Here is a 27,703-nt window from a genome sequence, read left to right on the forward strand (position 1 = left end):
CAAGACCCAGTGCAGCCAAAAATAAATATATATATATATATATTTTTTTTTTTTATTTCAAAGCTTAGAAAACTTACAGGAATAGTAAAGTGATACCCATATTCCACTCTCCTGGATTCAGCAGCAATTGTTATTATTTTGTTACATTTGTTTTCTCTATCTCCCTATATGTTCATAGGGATGTATACAATATTATAATATGGTATATAAAATGTTTTATACGTGTATAATTTTTTCTGAACCACGTGACAGTTGCGGGCATCGTGACTTTAACACTTAGTAATTCAGTGTTTGGACTTCCCAGGTGGTGCTAGCAGTACAAAATCTGCCTGCCGATGAAGGAGATGTAAGAGTCCCAGTTTCAATCCCTGGGTTGGGAAGATCCCCTGGAGGAGGGCATGGAAATTCACTCTACTATTCTTGCCTGGAGAATCCCATGGACAGAGCAGCCTGGCGGGCCACAGTTCATGGGGTTGCAAAGAGTTGGACACGACTGAAGCGACTTAGCACACAAGCAAATCAGTGTGTATGTCCTAAGAGTAAGAATATTCTCTTGTGTAACCCAGAGAAGGCAATGGGACCCCACTGCAGTACTCTTGCCTGGAAAATCCCATGGATGGAGGAGCCTGGTGGGCTGCAGTCCATGTGGTCACTAAGAGTCGGACACGACTGAGCAACTTCACTTTCACTTTTCACTTTCATGCATTGGAGAAGGAAATGGCAACCCACTCCAGTGTTCTTGCCTGGAGAATCCCAAGGATGGCGGAGCCTGGTGGGCTGCCGTCTATGGGGTCGCACAGAGTCGGACACGACTGAAGCGACTTAGCAGCAGCAGCAGCTTGTGCAACCACAACACAACACTCACACTTAGGAAATATAACGTGGATATGGTATTATTGTCTGATATTCAGGCAACATTCAAATATCCTGGATTATCCCAAGAATATCCATCATAACTCTTTTACCATTCTTTGAAATTCTTATCAAGGATCCAATCAAGAATCAAAGACTGATTTTTGTTGTCTTCTATCTTTTATCTCCTTCAATCTAGAACCATTTACCAGTCATTTATTCATTTAATTAATGGATTGATTTTGCCTTTCATGACATGAATCTGTTTGAAGAGTCCAGACCATTTTGTTTTTGTTTTTTAAAGAATGTCCCTCCATCAGGTTGTGTCTGTTGTTGTTGTTTTTTTCCCTAGTAATTAATTTGAGCAAACTCCGGGAGAAGGTGAAGGACAGGGAAGCCTGGCATGCTGCAATCCAGGGAGTTGCAAAGAGTCGGACACAACTGAGTGACTGAACAACAATCAGATTCAGATTAAACACTTTGGGCAGGACCAAGTTCTTCGAAGGTGATGTGTCTTTCTGAGTAATACATCACAGCAGTAATAGTGAGACAGCCTATTCTATCAGAGGTCATATCTTTTTATCACTTGGTTACAGTGGTGACTGCCAGCTTTCTCCACTGCACCTTTTCCAACGTAACTTTTTCACCACTGAAATTAACAAGTGATATGCGGGCTGGTTCTTTGACAGTGAATATCTACTGCCCCATTTAACAAAGAACTGTCTGAATCAATCATTCCTCTGGTAGATGAAAAATGGTGTTTTTCTAACCTGATCTTTCCTTCTGCATCTATTAGTTGGCATTCCAGAACTCCACCCCCAACTCCCCACACACAAGGGTAGAGGTAGCATTCAAATCTGAGCTCCTGACAAGGGTCTGGGGGACGAATTGAGAGAGAAACACGGAAACATATACAGTATCATGTGTAAAACAGATGGCCAGTGGGAAGCAGCTATATAGTACAGGGAGCTCAGCTCAGTGCTCTGTGATGACCTCGATGGGTGGGATGGGGGTGGGTGGGAGGGAGGCTCAGAGGGGGATAATATATGTATACTTACAGCTGATTGTTGGACAGCAGAAACCAACACAACATTGTAAAGCAATTATCTTCCAATTTAAAAATAAATATTAAAAAAAAAAAATCTGAGCTCCTCGCCAGCTGGGCCTCCCAACCTCTTGAGCTATAAAATCAAGAAGGAAGGAGATACCCAGTATTGCTCTGTGCCCTTGGGCAACCTGCTCACCCCTCCCTGGGCACTTCCTCATCAGTCAACAGGTGGCTTCAGGTGGATTCTGCTCAGGACTCTGTTATCCCCATGTCTCACATACCGTCTCTCCAGATGTGTAGAAGGAAGCAGCTCAGATGTCAGGCACAAGCAGCACAATGGAGACAGTCCCACAGAGGGCACTGGCCTAGCCAGAGGCAATTGATAGCTCAGTGGGGGTGGCAGAGGTCAGCAGAACAGGAAGAGAAGGACAATAGCTGTGCCCGCTGCCACAGCAGTTTCAGTATTTGCCAGCTGGGTGGGGCTGGCCAGGCAGCCCTCAGCAACAGCCCAGGGCCCACTCTCCCCTTCATTTTACCACTCTGCAGGCCCTAGCCCAGCTGGAATGTGCAGCAGCTCACCCAGGGAACTGCAAAGACTCATTCCATGAGGCTTGAACAGTTGAAGTCTCCAAGAACTACAACTCCCAGAACACACAGTGAATCCTTGATCTGGCCCCAGCTGTCCGAGTGGCTGTTGTTCCTAGAACAAGGAAATGTCATCTGTCCTGGGAACTGACAGTCCTGGCCTATTGTTGTTCAGTCACTAAATAGTAGCTGACTCCTTGCAACCCCATGAACTGCAGCACGCCAGGCTTCCCTGTCCTTCACTCTCTCCCAATAGTGAGATAATCAAAATCATGATTTGCTCAAAATCATGTCCACTAAGTCGGTGATGCCATCTAACCATCTCATGTTCTGTTGCTCCCTTCTCCTCCTGCCCTCAGTCTTCCCCAGCATCAGGGTCTTTTCCAGTGAATCGGCTGTTTGCATCAGGTGGCCAAAGGTGGAGCTTCAGTATCAGTCCTTGCAATGAGTATTCAGGGTTGATTTCCTTTAGAATTGACTGGTTCAATCTCCTTGCTGTCCAATGGACTCTCAAGAGTCTTCTCCAGGACCACAGTTCGAAAGCATCACTTATTCGGTGCTCAGCCTTCTTTATGGCCCAACTTTCACATCTCTACATGACAACTGGAAAAACCACAGCTTTGACTATACAGACCTTTGTTGGCAAAGTGATGTCCTTGCTTTTTTTAAATATGCTGTCTAGGTTTGTCCTGGCCTGGGAAGGGTGCATTTGTGTCTTTGTTTCTTGTACCTGCTTCTGCCTAAGAAATTCCAGTTACAAGCCAAACCTGGAGATGGTGAGATTACCTAGTTCTTTCATCCACATATGTATACTGAAATCCCGCTCTGTGCCATTCTCAGGACTGGAGGGTGGGGGACGGAGGGCCAACAGAGATGAAGGAGACAGACTCGTGAATGTCAGCTCCCTGAGGGCTGAGACTTGGGTTGGCTGGCTATCCTTTGCAATCTAGCACAAAATATGTGCTCAATAAATATTCGCTGGTCAACCAGCAAGCGAACAGACCGTTTTGCCCTTGTCTTTCGTACCACTGCAACCTAAAGATGCTTTGGTAGCTGCTTTGCAAGCTCCTTCGCTATTGCCCTCTTCTAAAGTGTGCTGTATCTCTCTGTCCGCCCTCCAAGCCTTTGCATGCCCTGTTTCCTTTACCAAGAGCACATTCATTCAGCTTACTCGTAGACGTATCTGTTGAGATAGGACAGAGCCTGGCACGGAGCAGGAGCGCCTTAAATATTTGATGAGTAAATGAATGAATGAATGAATGCCCTTGTCCATTGTCCATCCAGGACGCCGGACACGCGGGACCCTCCCTATTCATCTCAGTCCCCCGCCCTCCCGCCCAGAATGAATACATCTTTTTATCCGCCCTGAGGATGGCCGAGCTGGGGCATGGGCAGGCCGAGTGGAGGATTGGATTAGGGACAGCCCTTGGCTTCCTCCGGGTATCCGAAAGGGTTCCATTTTCTGGACTTTGGAAGTTTGTATCCTCCCCCCCCCCCCCGCCCACCCCCAAACTCAGTATCGGTCACCTGACTTCCACGACTGGTCCCCCGCCTCTTAGCACCCACAGCACCCCACACGGACACTTAGCCAAGAACACGTGGTCCGGGGCCCCCAGCTTCCCATTGGCCGCTGGTCTCCTTCCTCCCAGAGATTGGCTCGGGCTCGGCCTCAGCTCCCCCTTCCGCAGCCTCGCGGTGGTACAGCCCGCCGCGGCTTAGGAGGGGCGGGAAGGTCCAACGCTTCGCGGCGCGGGGGAGGTGTCGTGAAGAATCGAGTGAAGCGCAGGGATCCCTCTGGAATGTTTCCTTCGGGTTCCACCCGAAGGGGGGCGGCGTGGAGTGGATTGGCCGCGAGCGCCGGGCGGCCGCTTCTGATTGGCCAGATGTGGGCGCCAGCCCCGCCCGCTGGCGGTGGCTGCGGGAGAGGCCCGGGCCAGAGTTTGCGGAGAGAAGAGCTGGGCGAGCTGGGCGGCGGCTAAGGAAGCTCAGGTGAGTATACCCTGCAAGGCGGCGGGGAGGAGAGTCCATCGCGGCCGCTCGCGGGGACCCCGGAGCAGACCCGCGAGATCGCGGACCCGCGGGGATTCGGCCTATCCTGCGGGGTGGGGCCGGCCCCATGGACGCAGCTGGAGGTCTAGGCTGAGTGGGGTGGAGGGGCGGGACGCGGGGAAACGTCCGAGTCCCATTCCGGGAGGGCCGCCTGCCTTCCCTCTAGGGTCAGGGGTGAACGCCTCCCGGCGCCGGGATGGCGTCTCCAGCCGCACCCCAGCCCCCTGCACCTCTGGAGAGTACCCGTCCCGGTGGGGACAGGCGCAGAGTCGGTATTTCGGGCAAGTCCCCGAAGCTGGCCTTGTCCCAGAAGCTGGCCTTGTCCCAGTCGTCCAGGGCCTGGGGAGGGGGTGAGGTGCGCCTTGGGAGGATCGAGGTCCCGATTGTAATAATGAAAAAAATCACCCGGGCTAGCATTCATTGAACACTTCCGTGTCAGGTATTTACCATGCGGATCATTGAATCACCCCTCATGGAAGTTGCTGTTACTTCTTTCAGAGGTGAAGCAGCAGACCCAGAGAGGTGGAGTGTCTTGCCTAAGGTCACACAGCGAGTAAGTGGCAGATCTGGGACTCAAACCCATGCCTCAGAGTCCAGAACTGGAATCTCCGCCACTAGACTAGGTATCCAGTGGCTTCAGGGCTCAGGTGTTTCTGACCAGCTCCTCCCACTCCATTCCCTCCAACCAGACAGCCATCTGGGGCACACCTGCTGGTCTTTGCTTTCACCAGCTGCTCAGACAGGAAGCTGCCCCCATGTCCCTTTTCCCCAAAGCTGGAAAAGCAAGACCAGAATACTGGGTCCTGAGAAGAGAGTGACATCTGTGGGAGAGATAGGTGGGTGGTGGGGACCACTGGGGTCCTGTGGCTGCTGGGCCCCTGGGGAGGCCTGGGCCCCGGACAGTAGGCGTTCTCCTTGGAAACACCCATGAGCCGGTTTTTCAAGACTGATTCAGAGGCCTCCCGCCCTCCTCTTCCAAGCAATACACTGCCGAAAAGGGGAGCATGGGCGTGGTGTCCCCTTCCCTATCTTGCGTGAGCTCTCAGGAACCCCCTTCTCCATTTCCTGCTCCTCCCATTGCAACTCTGTGTGGCTGTAGGCTTGTTAAGTTCCAGGCCCTTCCCAGTGAAGAGAGGGTAGGGATGTGGGATTCCAGCCAACCTGCTCAGTGCCACTAGCTGACTTGAAGCTCATTTCCTCCATACCTATGTTCAAGTTTAAGAGGAGACTGGAAGTGTGGTAGGGAGGTGGCAGTTTGAAACTGTACAGTAGGCATGTTCTGAGGATGGGGGGCTCGGAGAGTAGTCAGAATGAGGGCATAAGACACATTATTCATTCGTTCTGTACATATTTATTAAGTATCTACTATGTGCCAGGTGGGCTTCCCTGGTGGTTCAGTGGTAAAGAATCCTCCCGCCAGTGCAGGAGACACAGGTTTGATCCCTGGGTCGAGAAGATCCCCTGGAGAAGGAAATGGCAACCCACTCCAGTATTCTTGCCTGGAAATCCCATGGACAGAGGAGCCTGGTGGCCGTCGCAAGAGTTGGACACAACTTAGCAACTAAACCACCACCACCACCACCACCACCACCACAGGCCAGGTACTGTTCCTGGCATAGAGGGTACAGTAGTGACCACAAGAGAAATCCCTGCTCTTGGGCAGCTGCCATTCTATTGGGGGGTGAACAGGCAACAAACAAGTTGTTCAGTTCAGTTCAGTTCAGTCGCTCAGTCGTGTCCGACTCTTTCTGACCCCATGAATCGCAGCCCACCAGGCCTCCCTGTCCATCACAAACTCCTGGAGTTCACTCAGACTCAAGTCCATCGAGTCAGTGATGCCATCCAGCCATCTCATCCTCTGTCGTCCTCTTCTCCTCCTGCCCCCAATCCCTCCCAGCATCAGAGTCTTTTCCAATGAGTATGAGGTGGCCAAAGTACTGGAGTTTCAGCTTCAGCATCATTCCCTCCAAAGAAATCCCAGGGCTGATCTCCTTCAGAATGGACTGGTTGGATCTCCTTGCAGTCCAAGGGACTCTCAAGAGTCTTCTCCAGCACTGCAGTTCAAAAGCATCAATTCTTTGGCGCTCAGCCTTCTTCACAGTCCAACTCTCACATCCATACATGACCACAGGAAAAACCATAGCCTTGACTAGACGGACCTTTGTCAGCAAAGTAATGTCTCTGCTTTTGAATATGCTATCTAGGTTGGTCATAACTTTCCTTCCAAGGAGTAAGCGTCTTTTAATTTCATGGCTGCAGTCACCAACTGCAGTGATTTTGGAGCCCCAAAAAATAAAGTCTGACACTGTTTCCCCATCTATTTCCCATGAAGTGATGGGACCAGATGTCATGATCTTCGTTTTCTGAGTATTGAGCTTTAAGCCAACCTTTTCACTCTGCACTTTCACTTTCATCAAGAGGCTTTTTAGTTCCTCTTCACTTTCTGTCATAAGGGTGGTGTCATCTGCATATCTGAGGTTATTGATATTTCTCCCGGCAATCTTGATTCCAGCTTATGTTTCTTCCAGTCCAGCATTTCTCATGATGTACTCTGCATAGAAGTTAAATAAGCAGGGTGACAATATACAGCCTTGACGTACTCCTTTTCCTATTTGGAGCCAGTCTGTTGCTCCATGTCCAGTTCTAACTGTTGCTTCCTGACCTGCATACAAATTTCTCAAGAGGCAGGTCAGGTGTTCTGGTATTCCCATCTCTTTCAGAATTTTCCACAGTTTATTGTGATCTACACAGTCAAAGGCTTTGGCATAGTCAATAAAGCAGAAATATATGTTTTTTTGGAACTCTCTTGCTTTTTCCAGGATCCAGCAGATGTTGGCAATTTGATCTCTGGTTCCTCTGCGTTTTCTAAAACCAGCTTGAACATCAGGAAGTTCACGGTTCACATATTGCTGAAGCCTGGCTTGAAGAATTTTGAGCATTACTTTACTAGCATGTGAGATGAGTGCAATTGTGCGGTAGTTTGAGCATTCTTTGGCATTGTTAATAACAAGTAAATAAAGAAAACACTTACAGAGATTGATAAATGCTATGAATAAAATATGAGGGAGTGGCATGGTAGAATCTGTAAGAAGGGGGATCTCAGAAGAGGTAACTTTGGAGCCAAGATCTAAATGACAAAAAGAAGCCAGCTTTCTAAGGATCAGGTAGGGGGCACAGCCAAGGCAAAGGCTCTGAGGCTGGGCCAAGCTTGGCATGGTATGGCTGGGGCAGGAGAGAACCCAGAATGTGATTCTGTGGGGATCTGTGGGTCACATTAAGGAGTTTAGAGCTTTTCTTCTATCATGTGGGAAACCGATGTAAGACTTGAGGCTGGGGAGCAGCACAATCTGGTTTATGTTTTAAAATAGAGACATGAATTTAAATAACAGCCTAAGACTGGAAGACAAGAATTCTGCCAGAACAGCATGTAATTAAGTCCATGGTCCTGAGTTGTCTGGACCACAGGGGTGGTTGTAACAGGCAGGGACAAGCGGAGGAGGCTGCTTGGAGGAGGTGGCCAGGAGTAAGCCTTGACAGGCAGAGAGGACTGGGATGTTCCTGGGCGGGGCAAGGGAAGAGGCAGTAATAACAGTGAGAGTAATAATTTTCTTAAATCAAATTTCAGGCAAAGTGCTAATTGAGTTACTTGCATAAACTCTTTGGATTCCCATAAGCACTCTGAGAGACAGTAATTCTGCCCATTTTTCAGATGAGGAAACTGAAGCCCCATCAAGTGAAGTGACTTGCCCACAGCCACTCAGCTGGTAAGTGACGGGTGGGATTTGAACCCAGGCCACTCTGCCTCTTCTGGCCTGGAAAACAAATTCATAAACCACCCACTTACCACCATTATTTCCCTGTCCTGGGTAAGACATGAAGCCAGCCTGAACCAGGGCATCAAGTGTAGGCAGAGTAAGGAAGTTGGGAGTTGGTGAGCAGGATGTAGGGGCCCTAGAAAAAGAGGGGGTTTGAATCTTGGCAGCTGACTAAAGATGATACAGACAGAAATAGTAGTAATTGTCACCAGCATTTGTGGAGCTCTTACTGAGTCCCAGGAACTGTTCCAAACACATGTATGATTTCTTTGGAACTCAGAAAGGTTAAGACATTTGCTCAAGGTTGCACAACTAATAAGTGGCGAATCCAGGTTTAATATTTATGTTCTTTGCATTCTGCTAAGATGTACAGGGAGTGGTAGGAGGGGAGCCAGGGGAGGTGATGATGTGGGGGGTTTTGTTGTTTTTGGTAGCATCATTAAGGGAGTCAAGTGAAATAACTTGACAGAGCAGTACCAGTTTATTCATTCAGAATGTATTTTATTTCTAGTATCTAGAATATATAAAGAGTTCCCACAAATCAATAAGGAAAAAGACTAGGCATTGCAGTTAAAAACAGACTATGCAGTTTTAGAGAATTCCCTGGTGGTTCAGTGATTAGGACTCTGCTCATTCACTGTTGAGGGCCAGGATTCAATCTCTGGTCAGGGAACTAAGATCCCATGAGCCACATGGCATAGCAAGAAAAAAAATTGTGGTTTTTAAAAATGGGCAAAGACTTAAGTAGTTTACAAAAGGGCAAATCCAAATGGTTTCAAATGTTTTAAAGGTTGTTTAGTATCACTGATTAGAAGGGGAGTAAAAAACAAAATCTCACTGTCTTCATGGTTAGATGAAGCACCTACTTTGTGTCCAGAATTATGCTGGGAAGCAAGGAATAAGGGACCCCAGAGGTAGGACTTATGCTGTTGCTGGGGAGACAAGATCCTACTGAGGGCAGATGCTACGGCCTGTGCTTTCTTGTCTCCCCAGAACTGGGCATAGAGACCGGTGGGCTGGTGACTATTAGATTCATTAATCCATCCACTGATGAATTCCCCAAGTATTTAGTAAGCAGCTGCCCTGTGCCAGGCCCTGTGTTCTCTGAGCTAATAGAGGAATGAGTAAGACAGGCAAAGTTCCCTGCCCTTTTTGGAAAACAGACAATGAACAAGCTAAATGAATGAAGTATGGCTTCCACCTGAAAGAGGTAAGAGAGTGAGTTGGGTGGCTACCAGAGGGCACAGCCAGTGCAAAGGCCCTGAGGTTGAACTTCATCCAGTGTGTTGAAAGACCAGGGAGGAGGCCCTTGTGTCTGCAGGGAATGAGCAAGGGGGGACAGAGGCAGGGAGTGAGGGCATATGGCTGATGTGGGCTGGTCATTTGGGGCCCATAGGCCAAGGGGAGGACATTGACTTTTATTCCAAGTGAGGTAGAAGCCCTGGGAGGGGTTGGAACGAGGACAAATGTGACCTGACTTATGTTTTACAGGATCACTCTGGCTGCTGTCTTGAGAGACCATTGAGGGCAAGGGCAGAAGCTGGGAGACTCAGAGAAGGCAGCTGCAGTGGTCTAGGTGAGTTGTTTTTGCTTTTAAGATTTATTTATTTATGGTTGCTCTGGGTCTTCGTTGCTGCACTGGGGCCTTCTCTAGTTGTAGTGTACAGGCTTCTCATCGCAATGTTTTCTGTTGTGGAGCATGGGCTCTAGGACATTTGGGCTTCGGTAGTTGTGACGCATGGGCTGAGTTGCTCCATGGCATGTGGGATCTTCTGAGCCCAGGGATCAAACCCATGTATCCTGCATTGGCAGGGGACTTCTTTACCACTGAGCCACCTGAGAAGCTCTAGGTGAGTGTTGATAGGACTGGACCAGGTGATGTTAGAGGAGGTGTTGGAGAACAGATGGATGAATGAAAATGGGTACAGCTCAGGGGCTCTACTGAATCCAGGAAAGCCCTAGGGAAGAGGTGATCTGAAAGGAGGGAGCAAGAAGTCCCCCTTACATAGAAAAATATAATTTGGCATAATCTGATCCTTACCACAACCTGGCCAGGTGGATGGAATGTCCCCATTTACAGGTGAGGCATCTGAGGCCCAGGGAGACTGAATCATCTAGGGGACAGCATCACTGTGATGAACTTGGGCTTGGGAGTCAGACCTGAGGGTTGGGGCCAGTTTCTGTGACTTTGGACTTAAACATGAACTCTCTGCTTGTCTATAAAGGCCTATACAGTTGACCTCCATTGCTTCTTTTTTTTTTTTTTTTTTCTTTTTTAATATTTATTCATTTGGCTGCACCAGGTCTTAGTTGGGCATGCAAACTCTTAGTTGCAGCCTGTGGGATCTATTTGCCTGACTGGGGATCGAACCTGGGCCCCTGCGTTGGGAGCGTGAAGTCTTAGCCACTGGACCACCAGGGAAGCCCCTCTTCATCACCTCTTTTGCCTGCCCTCTTCGTGTTCTTCCATGGCTCACTCCACTCTAGCCGCACTGGTCGCTCGCTTAATTGTGAATCTGCTCAGAATCTCCCATGACTGCCATTTCACTCAGATAAAAAGCCCAAGTTCAGCCTCTGGCCAACAGGGTCCTGCACAGTCTGCCTGTTACCTCTCTCAGTTCAGTTCAGTTCAGTCGCTCAGTTGTATCTGACTCTTTGCCACCCCATGGACTGCAGCATGGCAGGCTTCCCTGTCCATCACCAGCTCCCAGAGCTTACTGAAACGCATGTCCATCGAGTCGGTGATGCCATCTAACCATCTCATCCTCTGTCGTCCCCCTCTTCCCCTGCCTTCAGTCTTTCCCAGCATCAGGGTCTTTTCCAGTGAGTCATTTCTTTGCATCAGGTGGCCAAAGTATTGGAGTTTCAGCTTAAGCATCAGTCCTTCCAGTGAATATTCAGGACTGATTCCCTTTAGGATTGACAGGTTTGATCTCCTTGCAGTCCAACGGACTCTCAAGAGTCTTCACCAACACCACAGTTCAAAAGCATCAGTTTTTTGGTGCTCAGCTTTCTTTATGATCCAACTCTCACATCCGTACATGACTACTGGAAAAACCATAGCTTTGACTAGACGGACCTTTGTCAGCAAAGTAATGTCTTTTCTTTTTACATCTCTGCCCTCACCTTTTCCCACTGTCCCTCTTACTTGGGGATCCAACCACACAGGCCTCCTTGCTGATCCTCAAACATGTCAAGCAAATCCCCACCTCAGGGCCTTTGCGCTAGCTGTTCTCACTGCCTGATGTTCTTGCCTCATATCCTCCTATGGATATTTCCTGCTGTCTTTCAAGTCTCAGCTTCGCCTGCCCAGAGAGGCAGGTCCTCTGTGACCTTGTCTGTAAAACTTGTTTTATTGTCTTTATAGCACTCTTAGAAATTATATTGAATATTTACACATTTGCTTGCTCACTGTACAGCTTCTCTGAACTGTATGCTTCTGGACAGCATGGACGGAGCCCCAGCTAGCTCACCTCTGCAGCAACTAGGAGTGAATTCGAAAAATGCAACCCCGGGTCTGGTGCTTTGGCACAGTGAACAACCTGTGTAACTGCTCTTGATGACCCTAGTCAGGGACCTTACTGCTTGTCTTTTTTTTTTTAAAGAATTGAAGTTATTTTAATATTTGCAGCATACATTTTGCTCAGTGGTTCAGTAATGTGCTTGAGTCATTCACAGAGATTTTCTCTTACCTTCACAGGTATACTGTTTAGCAAACTTTTATGAAATTATTAATTACAGCTTTGAATTATTAAATAAAGCATTTTTTTTTTTGACTGCACCACATGCTTGTGGGATCTTAGTTACCCAACCAGGGATTGAACCCATGCTGGGTCTTAACCACTGGACTGCCAGGGAATTCCCTAACTAAAGCTTTTAAAAACACACACACACACACACACACACATGCATGTATCCACTTAAACACATACACCCATGGTGTATACACACACACACACACACACATACATATGTGTGTGTATTTGTAAACTCTTAGAATTTACCCATATAAGATTGTTTTCTTCATCCATTAACCCTTCATCACAGGCTCCTTATTTACTCTGGGTCAGGAAATGTGGGACCTTGCTTATCTTATTGAAAGCAATATCTACAGTGGTGCATGGAATATAGTTAGTGCCCAAAACATATTTGTTTGAAGGGAGGGAGGGAGGAAGAGAGATAGAAAAATAGAGTGGAGGGAGAGGAAAGAAAAAACGTGTATCAGTCAGGATAAGTTTTGCTGCAGTAACAAGCATCCCCCAGAATCTTAGCAGTCATACTCTACAATGGTTTATTTTTTGTTCCTGCTACATGTCCAGTGCAGCTTAGCAGGGGGGTTTCATTCATTGTAGTCACTCAGAGCCTGGCCTGGTGGGGCTGCCACCACATCAAATGTGGCTGGTCACCCTACCGGGAAAATTAGATCTGTGGAGGTTCTTGCTCCAGTAATTAAATGCTTCAGCCCAGAAATGTCACGTGTCACTTCCTCTCACAACTCATTGTCCAGAACTGGTGGTATGCTTACCCAGTCATAAAGAGGCCAGGAATGCCATCTGCTTACATGCTTGGAAAGGGAAGAGTCAGAAATTTTTTTGTGCACAGCACTAATGATTGCAACCAATAGAAAAATAGAGAAACGGAGGCCGTGAGCCTCCATTTTCTCATCTATTAAATGGGCATAATCACATATTATGGTATATCATGTAATCACATCAGGACAATAATATGGTCCCCATGATTGATGTAGGGATAAAGTAAGATCACAGAGCAGTTAGCAGTTATGGTAGATATTAGCTGATATTATTTCTGTGCAGTTGTGTAAGTGCTAGGACCAGGTTTTTTGTGTTTTTTTTTTTAAGTGAAACAAAGTGTTTATTAGGAGGGAAAAGAGTGTGAATAGGCACACATGAGGGACTTAGAGTGTCATGCCCTCGTGGTAGTTTGAATCACTTATATGAGGCATTTTTCCCAGGTTCCCTTTGGCCAGTCATCTGGCTGGGTGATTGCCTGGCTCTGAGCTGGCACCCGATTTTGAACTGAGGCCAGCCTGTTCTCTGAATAATTTCATTGGGCCTGTAGGGGCAAGGCGGCGTGAGGCTTCAACGCAGGCCCTGAACACCTTTTCCTGTCCTGCAGATTTCCTGGGCACGCCCCCTCCTCTCACTGCTCATGCCACTAGGACTGGGGCGGCGGAAAAAGGCGCCACCTCTGGTGGAAAATGAGGAGGCTGAGCCAGGCCGTGGTGGGCTGGGCGTGGGGGAGCCGGGGCCCCTGGGCGGAGGTGGGGCGGGGGGCCCCCAAATGGGCTTGCCCCCCCCTCCCCCCGCCCTGCGGCCCCGCCTCGTTTTCCACACCCAGCTGGCCCATGGCAGTCCCACTGGCCGCATCGAGGGATTCACCAACGTCAAGGAGTTGTATGGCAAGATTGCTGAAGCCTTCCGGCTGCCAGCTGCTGAGGTACCTACTGGGGAGCTGGGCACTGGGGTTCCCTGATGGTGAGCTAGAGAGAGGCCGGAATGTGCATCCTGTTTGTGAGCTGTGGCTTAGGTGCTGAAGCTGCAAATACTGAGGCTTTACCCCAGTGAATTATGGGGAACTGGAGGCAGGGCTGGATGCTGAGTTTCATCAGGCATTGGGAGGCCTGTGCCCCAGTGGATTATGGGGGCTGGTGGCCACAGCTGGATACTGAGTTCCAGTCAGGCATGCATTAGGAGACCTGCAGCCCAATGTATTGTGGGTAACTGGAGACCAGAACTGGGTGCTGAGTTCCCGTCAGCACTGGGAGGCCTCAGCCCCAGTGGATTGTGGGAATGGACAGCCAGGGGTGGATGCTACATTCCCACCTTACATTGAGGGGTTTGTAGCCCAGCGGATTGTGGGAGCTGGAGGTCAGATGTAAGATTCACCCTGCTGTGATTCTTTGGGAGGTCCGACCCTGAGGATTTCAGGGGCCAAAGGAATGGAGGAAGCAAGGAAGGTGACAGTGAGATCTTGCAGGAAGTAGATCCAGGGGTCTCAGTAGGCAGGATGGGTATCTGTGCCCCTTCATTCATTCCAAAAGCATTTTCTGATCACCCACTGCATGCCAGGCTCTATGCCCTGGAACCAGTAGGGAGTTTTTTCTAGGACAGAAACCCAGCCCTAGCAGAGCTGACATCCTAGTGGGGACCTTGACTGAGCTCGGGGTGGTCAGGCACTGGGGGGATACCTCCAAGCCCTTCTCAGCACCCCTTCCTTCCCCCTCAGGTAGCAGTTGGCAAAGGGCATGGGAGAAAGGTGAGGGTTTAACGTTTCCCACTCCTGCAGGTGATGTTCTGCACCCTCAACACCCACAAAGTGGACATGGACAAGCTCCTGGGGGGGCAGATCGGGCTGGAGGACTTCATCTTTGCCCACGTCAAGGGGCAGCGCAAGGAAGTGGAGGTGTTCAAGTCGGAGGAGGCCTTGGGGCTCACCATCACAGACAATGGGGCTGGCTATGCCTTCATCAAGGTACCTGGGGGTGGGGCACCCAGAGTCTGGAGGGTAAGGCCTAGCCTATGATGGTAGGACCCAAGGGTGGCGCCACAGGGGCTGACAGCTCCTTTCCCCACAGCGCATTAAGGAGGGCAGCGTGATCGACCACATCCAGCTCATCAGTGTGGGTGACATGATCGAGGCCATCAACGGACAGAGCCTGCTGGGCTGCCGGCACTACGAGGTGGCCCGGCTGCTCAAGGAGCTACCCCGAGGCCGCACCTTCACACTGAAGCTCACAGAGCCTCGAAAAGCCTTTGGTGAGGGGCTGCTGCCTACCCCCTTGCCAGCCGCCACCCCCCACCCCATGCCTGCTCCCGCACGCAGTACCAAAGGCCACCAGCAGGTGGTGCCCAAAGCCCAGCTGGTGGTAACCGTGAGAAAGGGGGTGGGGCAGCCCCACCCTTTCTGTGGGGAGACAGGGAGAGGGTGTTGGCTTTCTGCCCAGCTCAGGAGGAGGATGGAGGCAAGGAGGAAGTTGCCCCCACACCTAGCTTCCAGGAACCATTAGCGTAGCCAAGCGCCCCCAACCTGGCCAACCCCTTAGCCCCAAGAAGCCAGGCTTGGCTGCCCTATGCCTGCCCCTCTACTTTTCTGTCCAGCTTCATTAACTCTCAGGAATGGGCTCAAGGTCCCTGGCGTGGGGGTGGGGGACTCTAAAACACTTCCCCAGGCAGATGGGGTTGGTCTGCTGCCCAGCAGCTAAACCCCCTTGGCCTTGGGGAAAGTAGCTAGAGACACAGGACCCATTCCCTTCCCGTCCCTCCGGCCTCGGGGACAGGAGTGGTCCCCTCCAGCCTCCCAGCCCTTTTCCATTCCTAGCTCCTGGCTGTGCCTCCTACACCCCGGCCAAGCCAGAGTCAGGATACCTGCCTCCTGGGGTCACCTCAGTCCCCAGCGCCCCCAAAGCCTACAGAAGCTTGGAGAAGGTGGAGGGCGGTCTGAGGCCGGGATGTCTGGGTTTCTGCCCAGAACATGCTGGAACTGGGCTCCTCCAGTCCTCACCCCTTCCCCCTATCTCCCACAGACATGATCAGTGTGCGTTCAGGGGGTGGCCGCCCTGGCTCCGGTCCCCAGCTGGGCACCGGCCGAGGGACCCTCCGGCTCCGATCCCGGGGTCCAGCCACAGTAGAGGATCTGGTGAGTGTTCGAGCTGAGCCTGAGTCCCTCCCCACTCCCCCCCGCAACCACCACTTTCCTGTGAAATAGGTGGCAGCATCACTCTTAGCTGAGGGCCTCTGGGCACTGGATGTCCGTCCACCTCTGCCACCTCCCAGCTCTGGGACCTTCCTTGAGCAAGTGGACCTCAGTTTCCTAATCTGTGAAATGGGGCTAATTATACTGCCACTTTTGGGTTTGTCATGAGGAAGAACCATGGGTTTCTATACCAAAAGTGGTGTTAAAAAAAAAAAACTGCGCCCAGCGCTCAGTATAATTACAGGTATATTCACATTATCATAATGTCATCGTCCCTCTTCCCACCCCCAGCCTTCAGCCTTTGAGGAGAAGGCCATTGAGAAGGTGGATGACCTGTTGGAGAGTTACATGGGTATCAGGGACACAGAGTTGGGTAAGTGAGGAGGGGGTCATCAGGGTCTGGGGATGGGTGGGAGTGTGGAAGAAAGGGGCTTGTAGGTCCTGTGGGGCCGAGTCTGCCCTGAGCCCCTCTGTCATCTGTGCCTCCATTCTGCTCCCCCGTCCTTCCCCCTCCAGCGGCCACTATGGTGGAGCTTGGAAAGGACAAAAGGAACCCGGACGAGCTGGCTGAGGCCCTGGATGAACGGCTGGGTGACTTCGCCTTCCCGGATGAGTTTGTCTTTGACGTCTGGGGGGCCATCGGGGACGCCAAGGTTGGCCGCTACTAGGCCTTCCGCTGGACCTCAAGATGACTTGGGCCAGTGGGCCAGGCCCGGTGGGAGCCTCTGGGGCGGAGACACCATAGCCCGGACCCCAGCGTCTGGCTTGGGCCCAGCTCAGTAGCCTGGAGATGATGCGGAGCGGAGGTGGGGCCGGGCCTCTGCCTCTCCTCCAATCGGTACCACCCCCTCGTCAGTTCCCAGCCTGGCTGGGGCGCCCAGCCCTCTGCCCCCGCCCTTCTCCCCACCTACCTCAGCCAGGGTCAGGCACAGCGGCGGAGAGGGACCAGCCAGATTGGGTGGCCACCCCCACCTCCCCGCCCCCAATACTTTCCGCCTCAGCTGCCAAACTGGTCCCTCCTATCTCCCTGGGGCCTCGGGTTCTGTTTGGGGGTCATGACCTCCCTAGTTTCCTGATGCAGGGAATGCAGGAGGGGGTGTGTCCCCCCTCAGCAAATGCAATAATACCCTCCTCTTCCACTCCCCACCCCCCACCCCCATCTCCCCAGAGGAGCCCCCTCACTGTGGAGTCTGTTACCTCCGCATTTGAAACACTAGTCTGCTGTGAAACCCCCCCAAACTCCCTCCCTCCCCAGCCCACCTCATGTCTCCCTCAGCTCAGCCCCAGACTGAAGGGGCAGGAGGGAGGGATGATGGTGGTGGGCTTTTGTACCTGAATTTGCTGTCTGGAACATAAAGAATCTATCTGCTGTTGGATCTGTGTGGTGGCTTCGGGGTGGGAGAGGAGGGTGGGTCGGGGCTGGGAAAGAATGTAGCAGCTGAAATCCATCTTCTTCGGGCTCCAAATTGAATTAAGAGCTGGCCCCAGCCACCCACCCCCTCCCACCCGTTCCGCCTGATGAGGCTCTTGGCTGCAAGCCACCAGGCTTCCAGGCAAGGCCGGAGCTTCTTCTCCTACTCAGGGTGCAAATCTTGCTCCCTTTTGGACAAAGCTTCCCGCCACCCTCTGGCCTGATGTAAACAGTGGGCAAGAGGCAGTGGGCCCTTGTCTGTTCCGACCCAGTGGCCCGGAGAGCCCCCAGGCCAGAAAGTGAAAGTGTTACTCGCTCAGTCCTGTCCGACTCATTGTGACCCCGTGGACTGTATAGCCCGCCAGACTCCTCTGTCCATGGAATTCCCCGGGCAGGAATACTGGAGTGGGTTGCCGACCCAGGGATCGAACCCCAGTCTTCTGCATTGCAGGCAGATTCTTTGCTGTCTGGGCCAGAAGGTATGGAGAAAGAAAGATGAGGTGGGCTTCAGATGGGGTCTCAGCCTGCCCCAGTCAGTGCTGATGGGAGGAGCCCACCCCAAGGCTCGGCGTTGGAGGGTAGCAGTCACGATGCACCCTCACTCACCCCACGCCCCCTGCTCCGCCTAGGCTGACTGGATGTGTGGGGTCTGCCAGCGTCCAGGGCACACCATACTTCTGTGCTGGATGTAATAAACCTGGAGTGCTTGTTTTGACAACCTACTTCATCCTTGAGGATTGAGGGGGGACCAGGGCAGGGGTGGGTGGGACCCTCACCAGACCTGGAGGGAAGAGCAAGGATTGAAGCAAAGGGAACCCAGCCAGAGGTCCCCACAGGAATGTCTGGAGGCGAGCTGAGAGGCAAGGTGTGAGCCTGCCTGCTCCCCACTTCCAACATGCAGGCAATGGGTCCTGGGAGGGGGGCACGGGGACGGAGGTTACTCCAGGATTCCCCGGGCACCTGTGCGCACTTTGCATGTCTGTGTTAATTGCTCAGGTTGTGAAGGGGTGAGGCTCTGAGTCTGGGTGTTGAGAGGGGTAGGACTGTCTCTCGGTGGTGGTGGTTTGTACTGCGTTGAGGGAATAGGGTGTGACAGCTGTCTTTACGTTCCAGGGTGTTTGTAACTGGCAGGGCTTGTGTGTGGAGTGTGGCTGTGTGACTGCATCTTGGGGTATCCAGTGCCGTAAGCAGGCTTCTCTGGGTGTTGCTGTTACTAGGGGTGTGACCGGCTAGATCTCGGAGTATCTAGGCGGTTACCATCCTTATGTCTCAGGCATATACAGTGTGTAACCTGTGGGGCCTGTCTTGGACTGTTAGGGGGCATCTCTGGATGATTTGGGGTGTGGCTGGGGGGCTCTGTCAGTGTTAGCGGTTGTGAGCACTGCTCAAGGTGCTGGGTCAGACTTGGACTTCCCAGGTGGCTCAGTAAAGAAACCACCTCCAATATAGGAGTCGGGGGTTCGATCCCTGGGTCCAGAAGATGCCATGGAGAAAGAAATGGCAACCCACTCTAGTATTCTTGCCTGGGAAATCCCATGGACAGAGGAGCCTGGAGGGCTACAGTCCATAGGGTTGCAAAAGAGTCAGACACAACTTAGTGACTCAGGAACAAGGGGTGTAATGGTCCCTTTCTCAGGGGCCTGTATTTCAGGCTGTTGGGAGTCTGTAACTATGGGTGTATCTGGTGTTGGGGGTGACACTGTCTCAGGGTGACAGAGGCTGACGCCAAGGGTCTGAGGAATGTGGCTGCTGCTGGGCTGGAAACAGGCCATGATGGTGGCGGGATCTTGGAATGTTAAGGGATACAATTGTGTATGTTTGAGTGTGAGACCATTGTGTGTGCGCGCGCGCATGCATGCACACACATGCCCCTGCAGGATGTGATTCTAATTCTTGGGGCAGGAGGTGAGGATGCAGCTGTGTGCCCACAGGTGTGGCTGTGTGTGACTTGGGACCACGTCCTAGAGCAGGATCTAGGAGACCGCCTACCAGTCACCACACCTCCTGGTCCCCCTGCCCCGCTTCGGCCTCCTCCTCCCTCTCCCTTCCTGGGGGATGACTGGCTGCACGCCTGGGCTTTAAGCCCCTGTGTAAATAATGGGCGGATCTCCTAGGCTGGCTGGACCTGATCCAAACTGGTCCACCCAAGGCTCTGCCCACCACCACCCACCCAGCATCCAGGAAGGCTCTGGCAGGGCAAGGGGCTGCCACTGGCCCCACTCAGGGCTCGCTCTCCCACCTCACAGCCCTGCTGGGGGTAGCGGCAGCCCCCCTAAGCCGCTCCCGCCTGCCCTGGGCGACACTCACATTTTCCAGTGTTTAGATTTTATCCGCTTTATTAATGAGGCAGGCAAGAGGCCCACGCCTGGGGGGCGGGGAAGGGGGCTGCTCCCGTCCCACCAGGGGAAGAGGGTCACGGGGCAGGGAGGACAGGCCAACTTCCTGGAGGCCCCCACTTCCTCAGGAGGGGAGCTAAGGTCTGGGAGTGGTCCCTGACCATTGCCAGGAGTGCGGGGGGGTGGTGGTCCCTGCCAACCCAGGTCCCCTGAAGGCATACACCGAGTGGAACGGCCCCTGGAGGCTGGAGTGGGCAGCGGGAGGAGGCAGGGAGCGGAGGAGCCGCCCCAGGAGGGAGGGAGGGGGGAGGGAGCGGCCTGCCGGAGAGCTCGGGCGCAGCAGGCTGGGGTGCAGCTGGGCAGCAGAGCAGCGGGGCAGCAGGGGCCAAACGGCAGGCGATGGGGACCCTGCGTCGGAGGCAGCACTGGGTAAGAAGGCTTGGGCCTGAGGACCGTTAGTGGGGGAGGCAGGCATGGAAGGATGGGGTACCCCCAGCCTGTGCTTCCTGTGTTCTTTGACTCTCAGCCCATCTGTCTGTCCCAGTTGATCTTATCCTCTGTCCGGCCTCTCTTTCCAGAAGACCTAGCAGTTCTGCCCTCTCAGCCCTCACCAGGGGGTATCAAGGAAGGGATGGTGATGGGTCAGCCTTGAGGCCTCTGGGGCAGGGGGTGGGGAGCCAGCAGGAGGAAACTGGGCAGCCAAGGGGTGGCAGCAGTGGTCAGAGGTAGGGCCTGGGTGGGAGACAGCAGGGGAGCTCAGAGGTGGGAGTGTGGGGCGCAGGGCTGGGGCTCTGAGGACAGGCCAGAGGTGCCGAAGGGGCAGGTCTGTGGGCACAGAGATGGGGCCTTGAGGACAGAGATGGAGCGATGGGGACAAAGATGGGGGCTGAAGGGACAGGGAATTGGCCCGGGGGGAAGTGTGGGGGGAAGCGATGTGCCCATGGTGGGAGAGGTGGGCTGTGAGCATGTAGGGTGGGGCCAGAGTAAAGGGTGATGGTCAGAGATGGGGCAGTGAGGTCAGGTGGGGCCCTGGGTTCAGAAATGGGTTAATGGTTACCAGAGAGGGCTGGGGTCCCAGGAATTTGTGGTGGTGTCAGAATGGAAGGTGGGTGTCAGGTGTGTGGGTAAGGCTCAGAAGTGGGGTTGGAGACAGGTGGATTGAAGCCAGGTGAGCCCTGATGATCAGAGAAGGGGTGCAGTGGGGGCCGACTGGGGCCGGGAGCGAGAGATCGGCCGATTCGGGGCAGCGGAGGAGAACTGGATCAGGCGTGGGGCAGCCAGAGTCATTTAGAGTTGCCATGGGTACAGGGTCCCTAAGAGAACTCTTATAAAGTCAAATGGGTCGGGATGATCTGGGAGGGGAAAACCAGCTGGTCCAGGCCAACGGCAGGACTTCACCTTCTTCTCCTCTCCTCTTCCCAGCCCCACCCCCAGCACCTGACATGAGCCCTTGCGGGCCCCTCAACCTGAGCCTGGCGGGCGAGGCGACCACGTGCACGGCACCCGGGGCCCCCAACACGTCCGCCGGACCACCGTTGGGCCTGGCGGGCGCATCGCCCGCGCTGCCCATCTTCTCCATGACGCTGGGCGCCGTGTCCAACGTGCTGGCGCTGGGGCTTCTGGCGCAGGCCGCGGGCCGTCTGCGGCGCCGCCGCTCAGCAGCCACCTTCCTGCTGTTCGTCGCCAGCCTGCTGGCCACCGACCTGGCGGGCCACGTGATCCCGGGTGCGCTGGTGCTGCGCCTGTACGCGGCGGGGCGCGCGCCTGCCGGCGGCGCCTGCCACTTCCTGGGCGGCTGCATGGTCTTCTTCGGCCTGTGCCCGCTGCTGCTGGGCTGCGGCATGGCCGTGGAGCGCTGCGTGGGCGTCACGCGGCCGCTGTTGCACGCAGCCCGCGTTTCGGTGGCCCGTGCGCGGCTGGCTCTGGCAGCGCTGGCCGCCGTGGCCTTGGCCGTGGCGCTGCTGCCGCTGGCGCGCGTAGGCCGCTATGAGCTGCAGTACCCCGGCACGTGGTGCTTCATCGGACTGGGCCCGGCGGGAGGCTGGCGCCAGGCGCTGCTCGCCGGCCTCTTCGCCGGCCTTGGCTTGGCTTCTTTGCTTGCCGCGCTCCTGTGCAACACGCTCAGCGGCCTGGCCCTGCTGCGCGCCCGTTGGCGGCGCCGCCGCTCTCGACGACACTTCCCAGCCGGAGGAGGCCCCGACAGCCGCCGTCACTGGGGAGGGCGTGGACCCCGCTCGGCCTCCGCTTCGTCCGCCTCGTCCGTCGCTTCGGCCTCCGCCGCCCCGGGCGGCTCTCCGAGCCGTGGCTCCTCACGCAAAGCCCGCGCCCACGACGTGGAAATGGTCGGCCAGCTCGTAGGCATCATGGTGGTGTCGTGCATCTGCTGGAGTCCCTTGCTGGTGAGGGGCGCACAGGTCCACTCCAACCCTGCTCCTTCCCACGCCTTCCGTGACCCCTCCCACCCTTTTCCATTCTGTGTCCTTTCTCCCTGACCCAGCCAGGGCTCTGCCCTTTTGCCCCCACCTGCCGGAGTCCACCCTTTGCTCTCTCCCTCTGACGTCCCACTCTTTCCAGGCCCCTTGTCTTTCTCCTTCCTGGGGTCTGTATAGGTCACCAGATCCAGGCAAGCCTCCCCTTCCAACCCCACCCTCCTAAGTGCCTTCATTCCCTAGCTCCCTTCTAGCATCACCACCTCTTTCCTTTTTTTCCCCTATTTTATTTTTGGCCGTGCTGGCTGTTAGCTGCTTCTCGGGCTTTTTCTCTCGTGGTGCGCGGGCTTCTCTTTTGCCCAGTGTCTTATTGCCTGGTGCGGGCTCTAGGATGCATGGGCTTCAGTAGAAGAGGCATGTGGGCTCAACAGTTGCAGCTTCCAGGCTCCAGAGCACAGGCTCAGGGGTTGTGGTGCTCTGGCTTAGCCTCCCAGCTGGCATGTGGGAAATCTTTCCAGACCAGGGATTGAACCCGTGTCTCCTGCATTGGCAAGCAGATTCTTTACCACTGAGGCACCAGGGAAGCCTTTTCTTCCATCCTCTGTCCTTTGGGGTATCTGGGACTTCTTTCTCGCCTGAGCGCACACCCAATGAAGGCCTTTGCTTCTGCCATGCTCTGTAAGGCCCTGCTTGCCACCACCCCCGCTCTCCACAGCTCCTTCCCAATTAGACTCCCACTTACTTTTACATTGCGTCCCTCCTCACAGCCCCCTTACTTCCCAGGCACACTCCCACCCATCCCAACCCTACCCTTCCCCAGACCCCTTTTCTTACACCGCCCCACCGCTCACACCACCTTTTCCCGCAGGTGGTGGTGGTGCTGGCTGTAGCAGGCTGGGGCTCCAGCTCCCTGCAGCGGCCGCTGTTTTTGGCCGTGCGCCTCGCCTCGTGGAACCAGATTCTGGACCCCTGGGTGTACATCTTGCTGCGCCAAGCAGTGCTTCGCCAACTGCTTCGCCTGCTGCCTTCAAGGGCAGGCGCCAAGGGCAGCCATGGAGGGCTAGGCCTAAACAAGAGCACTTGGGAGGCCAGCTCGCTGCGCAGTTCTCGGCACAGTGGCCTCAGTTCTTTTTAGGCACACCCGGCGTCTAAGCCAGACCATCCGGGACCGGCCTCAGGTCCGCAGGGCAAAGACTTCGGGGAATGAAATCTTTTTGCCGACAAGCCCAGGGCGGTGGGTCCTGTCTGGGCTGCGGCACCCTGGTGGCCGCGCGGAGGCGGCAGAGGCGCTGTGTACGTCTCCGGGGTGTGCAGTTCTTGAACTTGCCACGCGGGGGCATAGAGATGCAGAGCGGGAGTCGCGGGAGCATGCGCGAAACGCCATGGTCGCAGTCCTGGGGGGAGCTCCGCTGGGAGCAGAGCAAGAGGGTCTGGGGACGCTAGTCGCCCCTGTCGCCATCAGGAATGACTCCCACAACCATTCGCTCATCGTAGCCCTGAGGTCCCCCAACACACCCCAAGTCCCTAGCCACAAGCCACGCCCCATCACGGGACTCTCTACACAACTCTGAAGCTTCTCCCATCGCAGCCCACCTAGGCTCTCCACCAGTTACAGGCCTGAATCTCCACCATCCCTTGACCCCTCTTCATATGACCCCCCACCAGTGCATCTCCCCATCACTCCCTACACCGCCAGCCACCCATTGCTTCCCTTCCCAACTCTTCCCACCTCCAAGCACTCCTCCCCGCCCCCATCATCACTGTGCACAAAAAAACAACAGGATGCATGGATGGGGCAAACCCCAAAGGCCTTTTTAAAAACTACTAACAGCTCGGTGCGGGCAGGGGTGGGGGAGGGGGCTAGCAGCTCCCAGCCACAAAGTCGAAGTCCCGAAAGGCCGCCTGTTCGGTGGCTGTGAGGGGCCGTGCGTCGCGGGGTGGGCTCAGCGTGGGGGCCTCCCCTGTGAATTCCTCGTCAAAGTTGCTGACATCAGTGCGGCCGGCCAGCGTGGGTACGAAAGGCGGCGGCAGGCGCCGGGCCAGCAGGGCATCCCAGCCCAGGGTCTGCGGGGCGAGGAGGGGGAAAGGTCACCAGGGGAGGCTCGGGGCAGACCACAGGAGGGTCTGCTCCTTGCGACCTAAGTCTGGGTCTTTGAGAATCAACATAGAGTCACACGACAGAGGTGGGGGCGGGGGTCATGCTGGGAGCTCAGGAAGGGTTACAGCATGAGTGAATGGGGAGGGCCGGCAGCTGGGCTCCTACACAGCAGTGCTCCCAACAGGCCAGCCTGCAGTTAACTTGGGTGGGTGTAGGAAGGTCAGTGGAGGTAAATGGGAGGAAGCAAAGGCAGGTGGGTGTTGAGGGGAGGTAACAAGGCTGGAAGTGAAGCCACTAGGTCTTGGGCATGGGGGAATGGGTCCTGGGGGTGGGAGACTTCACCCTGAAGAAAGGCTGTTTTTTCACATCCTCAGCATCCCTCTCGCTGGATCCCAACCTCCGCTCTGGATTCCTCCGCAGGAGCTGGGTGGAGGGAGTTCCATGTCAGTGTTTCCCTTCCCAGCCCCAGGGTCACTTCCCCTGGCTCACCCCAAGTTGGGCGGGGGTCCTTACCCTGCGCATGATGCCAATGGCTTCAGCTGACAGGAAGCGGGGGTAGCGAACCTCATCGTTGACGATGCTGTCAAATACCTCCTCCTCATCATCCCCTGGGAATGGGGACTGGGACAAGGAGAGCTTGGATGAATTAGGCCCCTCTGACCATACCACACCTGGTTCCATTCACCCAGGGGTCCAGCTGTACTTTGACATGGCTCACTTGAGAGGGGAAGGACCCCAATTTACAGATGCAGAAACTGAGGCCAAGGAGGCAGAGCTACTTGTCCTCAATCAGCTAGCCCATAGTGGAGGGTGAATCTGACACCCTCCTCCTACTGGCCCCCCTGCTGGATCAGCAGCAAAGAACCCGCCTGCCAATGCAGGAGATGCAAGTTTTTGATCTCTAGGTCAGAAGATTCCCTGGAGAAGGAAATGGCAACCCACTCCGGTGTTCTTGCCTGGAAAATCCCATGGGCAGAGGAGCTTGGCAGGGTACAGTCCACAGTGTCACAGAGTTGGGCATGACTTAGTGATTAAACAACCCTCCCACCTCACCAGCACACACGCAGGTTACCAGGGACAGGCAGGGTGGAGCGCATGGGATCTCACCTCACCAACCAGCATTTCATAGAGCAACACGCCCAGTCCCCACCAGTCCACCGCACGAGTGTACGACGTGTCCGTCAGCACCTCAGGTGCCAGGAACTCTGGGGTCCCACAGAAAGTGCTGGTCCGGTCTCCATAGCCCATCCCTGGGGGGGTGGCAAGGCCACGTGAGGTTATGGGGGAGGTCACAGCTCTAGCCCAGCCCAGCATGGGGTGGTCTAGACAGCCAGCCCTAGGAACCCAGTAAGGTAAGCCAGGTGGGGCTGGGGGGCTCCATTACCTCCCCACTCTGTCTGAACCCCAGAAGTCAGCCCCGCAGATCCGAACCCCGCCCCTCACCCTCCTTGCAGAGGCCAAAGTCTGCAATCTTGACATAGCCCTCGGTGTCCAGAAGCAAATTGTCCAACTTCAGGTCCCTGTGAGAGGGGGTGGAAGAATGTAAAGAGGGATGAGTGGGGAAGTGGGTTCTGCCTGAAGCCTGAGGGCCCCCCAGTGGACAAAGCGGGTATGTGCATGTATGCACGAGCCCACAGGCGTGAACCTGCACACGCACACACACCTGTAGACAATCTTGTGTTCGTGGAGAAACTGCAGCCCCAGCACCACACAGGCCGAATAAAAGCTGCAGAGAGAGGCTGGTATGAGGGACCCAGGTCTCTAGGCAAGGTAGGAGGGTCACAGAAGGCTCCCACATCGTCAAAAGCCCCCCGCAGTCCCCCGTAACTCCAGGAGGTGTGGGGAGGCAGGGTGCCAGGCTCACACAGCACGGGGCTCCGAGAACACATCACTGTGGATGTGCAGCATCAGGTCCCCGCCAGCTGAGTACTCCATCACGAAGCATACATGCTCTGGTGTCTGGAAACAGCCAAACAGGTTCACCAGAAAGGGGTGTCCCGCATTGGTCACAGCTGCCAAGATCCGCTTCTCACACATCAGGCTGGGCAGGGCAGGGGGGAGGGGGATGGGGGTCAGAGAACACAGCAGCTCACTACCCCTGACTCCCGTCATTCCCTAGTCTTCAATCATCAGATGTTTGCTCAAGGGCCTTGAATGGCTGTGCACACTTGGGCAAGTTGCTTAATGCGTCTGAACCTGCTCAAGAGGCACCCAGAATCCATCCATTGTCCTAGTAACAGTCCCCTAACTTCCTTTTGGGAAACCACCAGGGGAACTGTTACTTCCCTTCAGAGCACCCCATCTCCCAGGCCAGGAATTGGTTCATGAATGGGCAAGCCAAGCCAATGGGTTCAAACTCAAGATTTCTGCTGGAATGAACAAGGGAGAAGAGCCAAAGCTGGCAGATGAGCCCTAAAGTGCTAAAGCAGGAGGTATCTCTGACCCTATGAGGGGAGTACAAGCAAAGCCCACACAGATAAAAGCAGACGTGAGAGACGTCAACTGAGCACCTGGATACAGCCATGCCTGAAGGTAGTCCACCCCTGGACTTTTCTGATCCAGAGCAATAAATTCCTCTATTTGCTTAAGCCTGTCTAAGTCGGATTCCTGGTTAATAAAGGGATGTCAAGAAGACTGGGACTATTTCAGTGCCTCTACTGGGCATTTACAGGGCGCAAGGCACTCTGCAGAATGATCTAGAGGCATCCTCCCATTCAATCCACCCAGCAACCCTGCAAGAAAGGATTACTCCCCTTTTATAGATGGGGAGGCTGAGGTTCAGAGGGTAAAGTGAACACTCTAAGGTTTCTATGCACATCTGTAGCAGAGGCAGGATTTGAGCTCAGGGTCCTGACCCCAAAGCAGAGTCAGTACATGGCACCATTAATAGCACAGGCTTCAGAACCCAAGTCCCTAAGTTCAAATCCCAGACCTACTGCTTACTGGCTATGTGACCTTGGGCAACTGGCTCAATTTCTCTGTGCCATCAGAACTGGGACCATAACAGTGTTGACCTCTTAGAGCTGTTGTGAGGAAGGAGTTACTGAATGTAAAGGACATGATGGGTGCTTGCTAAGAGTCATTAAATACTGGTGGCTCAGTCGGTAAAAGAATATGCCTGCAATGCAAGAGACTACCTGCAATGCAGGAGACCCGGGTTCGATCCCTGGGTCGGGAAGATCCCCTGGAGAAGGAAGTGGCAACCCACTCCAGTATTCTTGCCTGGGAAATCCCATGGACAGAGGAGCCTGGTGGGCTACACGGGGTTGCAAAAGAGTCAGATACAACTTAGCAACTCAATGACAACTAGCTTAGTAAGTAGGAATGATTGTTATGAATCATTCTCACAGAACTCCCAGGAAGGGAG

General features: G+C 54.1%; 3 protein-coding genes across 18 annotated transcripts in view; 2 read left to right on the forward strand and 1 right to left on the reverse strand.

Annotated features, from left to right (window-relative positions):
• Positions 1-4,427: 4,427 nt before the first annotated feature.
• On the forward strand, positions 4,428-17,436 carry GIPC1 (GIPC PDZ domain containing family member 1). Of its 12 annotated transcripts, none has more exons than XM_086408824.1 (11): positions 4,428-4,474; positions 4,974-5,087; positions 7,354-7,487; positions 8,244-8,298; positions 9,841-9,925; positions 13,486-13,806; positions 14,656-14,841; positions 14,945-15,125; positions 15,893-16,005; positions 16,354-16,435; positions 16,579-17,436. In XM_086408824.1, exons 6-11 carry the CDS (start codon positions 13,519-13,521, stop codon positions 16,728-16,730), a joined length of 1,002 nt encoding a protein of 333 aa, XP_086264950.1. In that variant the 5' UTR covers positions 4,428-4,474; positions 4,974-5,087; positions 7,354-7,487; positions 8,244-8,298; positions 9,841-9,925; positions 13,486-13,518; the 3' UTR covers positions 16,731-17,436. The 12 variants fall into 12 exon arrangements, with proteins under 12 accessions (XP_086264950.1, XP_086264951.1, XP_086264955.1 ...); XM_086408825.1 differs by having other exon boundaries at positions 5,033-5,157; XM_086408829.1 differs by having other exon boundaries at positions 5,033-5,087; positions 8,160-8,298.
• Positions 17,437-20,135: 2,699 nt separating this feature from the next.
• Positions 20,136-26,924, forward strand: PTGER1 (prostaglandin E receptor 1). 2 transcript variants are annotated; one of them, XM_086408814.1, is made up of 3 exons: positions 20,136-20,238; positions 21,232-22,208; positions 23,107-26,924. In XM_086408814.1, exons 2-3 carry the CDS (start codon positions 21,252-21,254, stop codon positions 23,371-23,373), a joined length of 1,224 nt encoding a protein of 407 aa, XP_086264940.1. In that variant the 5' UTR covers positions 20,136-20,238; positions 21,232-21,251; the 3' UTR covers positions 23,374-26,924. The 2 variants fall into 2 exon arrangements, with proteins under 2 accessions (XP_086264940.1, XP_086264939.1); XM_086408813.1 differs by lacking the exon at positions 20,136-20,238 and having other exon boundaries at positions 21,015-22,208.
• The window catches only part of PKN1 (protein kinase N1), a 28,815-nt gene continuing 25,133 nt past the window's right edge, over positions 24,022-27,703 (reverse strand). For all 4 annotated transcript variants that reach the window (XM_086408807.1, XM_086408805.1, XM_086408804.1 and 1 more), the window contains 7 exons: positions 26,201-26,377; positions 26,000-26,062; positions 25,780-25,856; positions 25,444-25,586; positions 24,850-24,957; positions 24,679-24,759; positions 24,022-24,302 (listed from right to left, as the gene is read on the reverse strand). In XM_086408807.1, the coding sequence (XP_086264933.1) occupies positions 24,099-24,302; positions 24,679-24,759; positions 24,850-24,957; positions 25,444-25,586; positions 25,780-25,856; positions 26,000-26,062; positions 26,201-26,377 (853 nt within the window). In that variant the 3' untranslated portion in view covers positions 24,022-24,098. The remainder of the gene's footprint in view (positions 24,303-24,678; positions 24,760-24,849; positions 24,958-25,443; positions 25,587-25,779; positions 25,857-25,999; positions 26,063-26,200; positions 26,378-27,703) is intronic.

This window comes from Bos grunniens, chromosome 7 (genome assembly GCF_055505025.1).
Source record: "Bos grunniens cultivar Pamir isolate PY7600 chromosome 7, Bosgru_T2T1.0, whole genome shotgun sequence".
In the NCBI taxonomy this organism is placed as follows: Eukaryota; Metazoa; Chordata; class Mammalia; order Artiodactyla; family Bovidae; genus Bos; species Bos grunniens.

What these genes read in the sequence shown, in the direction of transcription:
- GIPC1 (XM_086408820.1), top strand. Translation starts at nt 4,983, where the DNA reads ATGCGGATCATTGAATCACCCCTCATGGAAGTTGCTGTTACTTCTTTC. An exon ending in CTGGCTATGCCTTCATCAAG is followed by an intron (nt 14,842 to 14,944) that starts GTACCTGGGGGT and finishes CTTTCCCCACAG; the next exon opens with CGCATTAAGGAGGGCAGCGT. An exon ending in CAGCCACAGTAGAGGATCTG is followed by an intron (nt 16,006 to 16,353) that starts GTGAGTGTTCGA and finishes TCCCACCCCCAG; the next exon opens with CCTTCAGCCTTTGAGGAGAA.
- PTGER1 (XM_086408813.1), top strand. Translation starts at nt 21,147, where the DNA reads ATGGGTCGGGATGATCTGGGAGGGGAAAACCAGCTGGTCCAGGCCAAC. An exon ending in TCTGCTGGAGTCCCTTGCTG is followed by an intron (nt 22,209 to 23,106) that starts GTGAGGGGCGCA and finishes CTTTTCCCGCAG; the next exon opens with GTGGTGGTGGTGCTGGCTGT.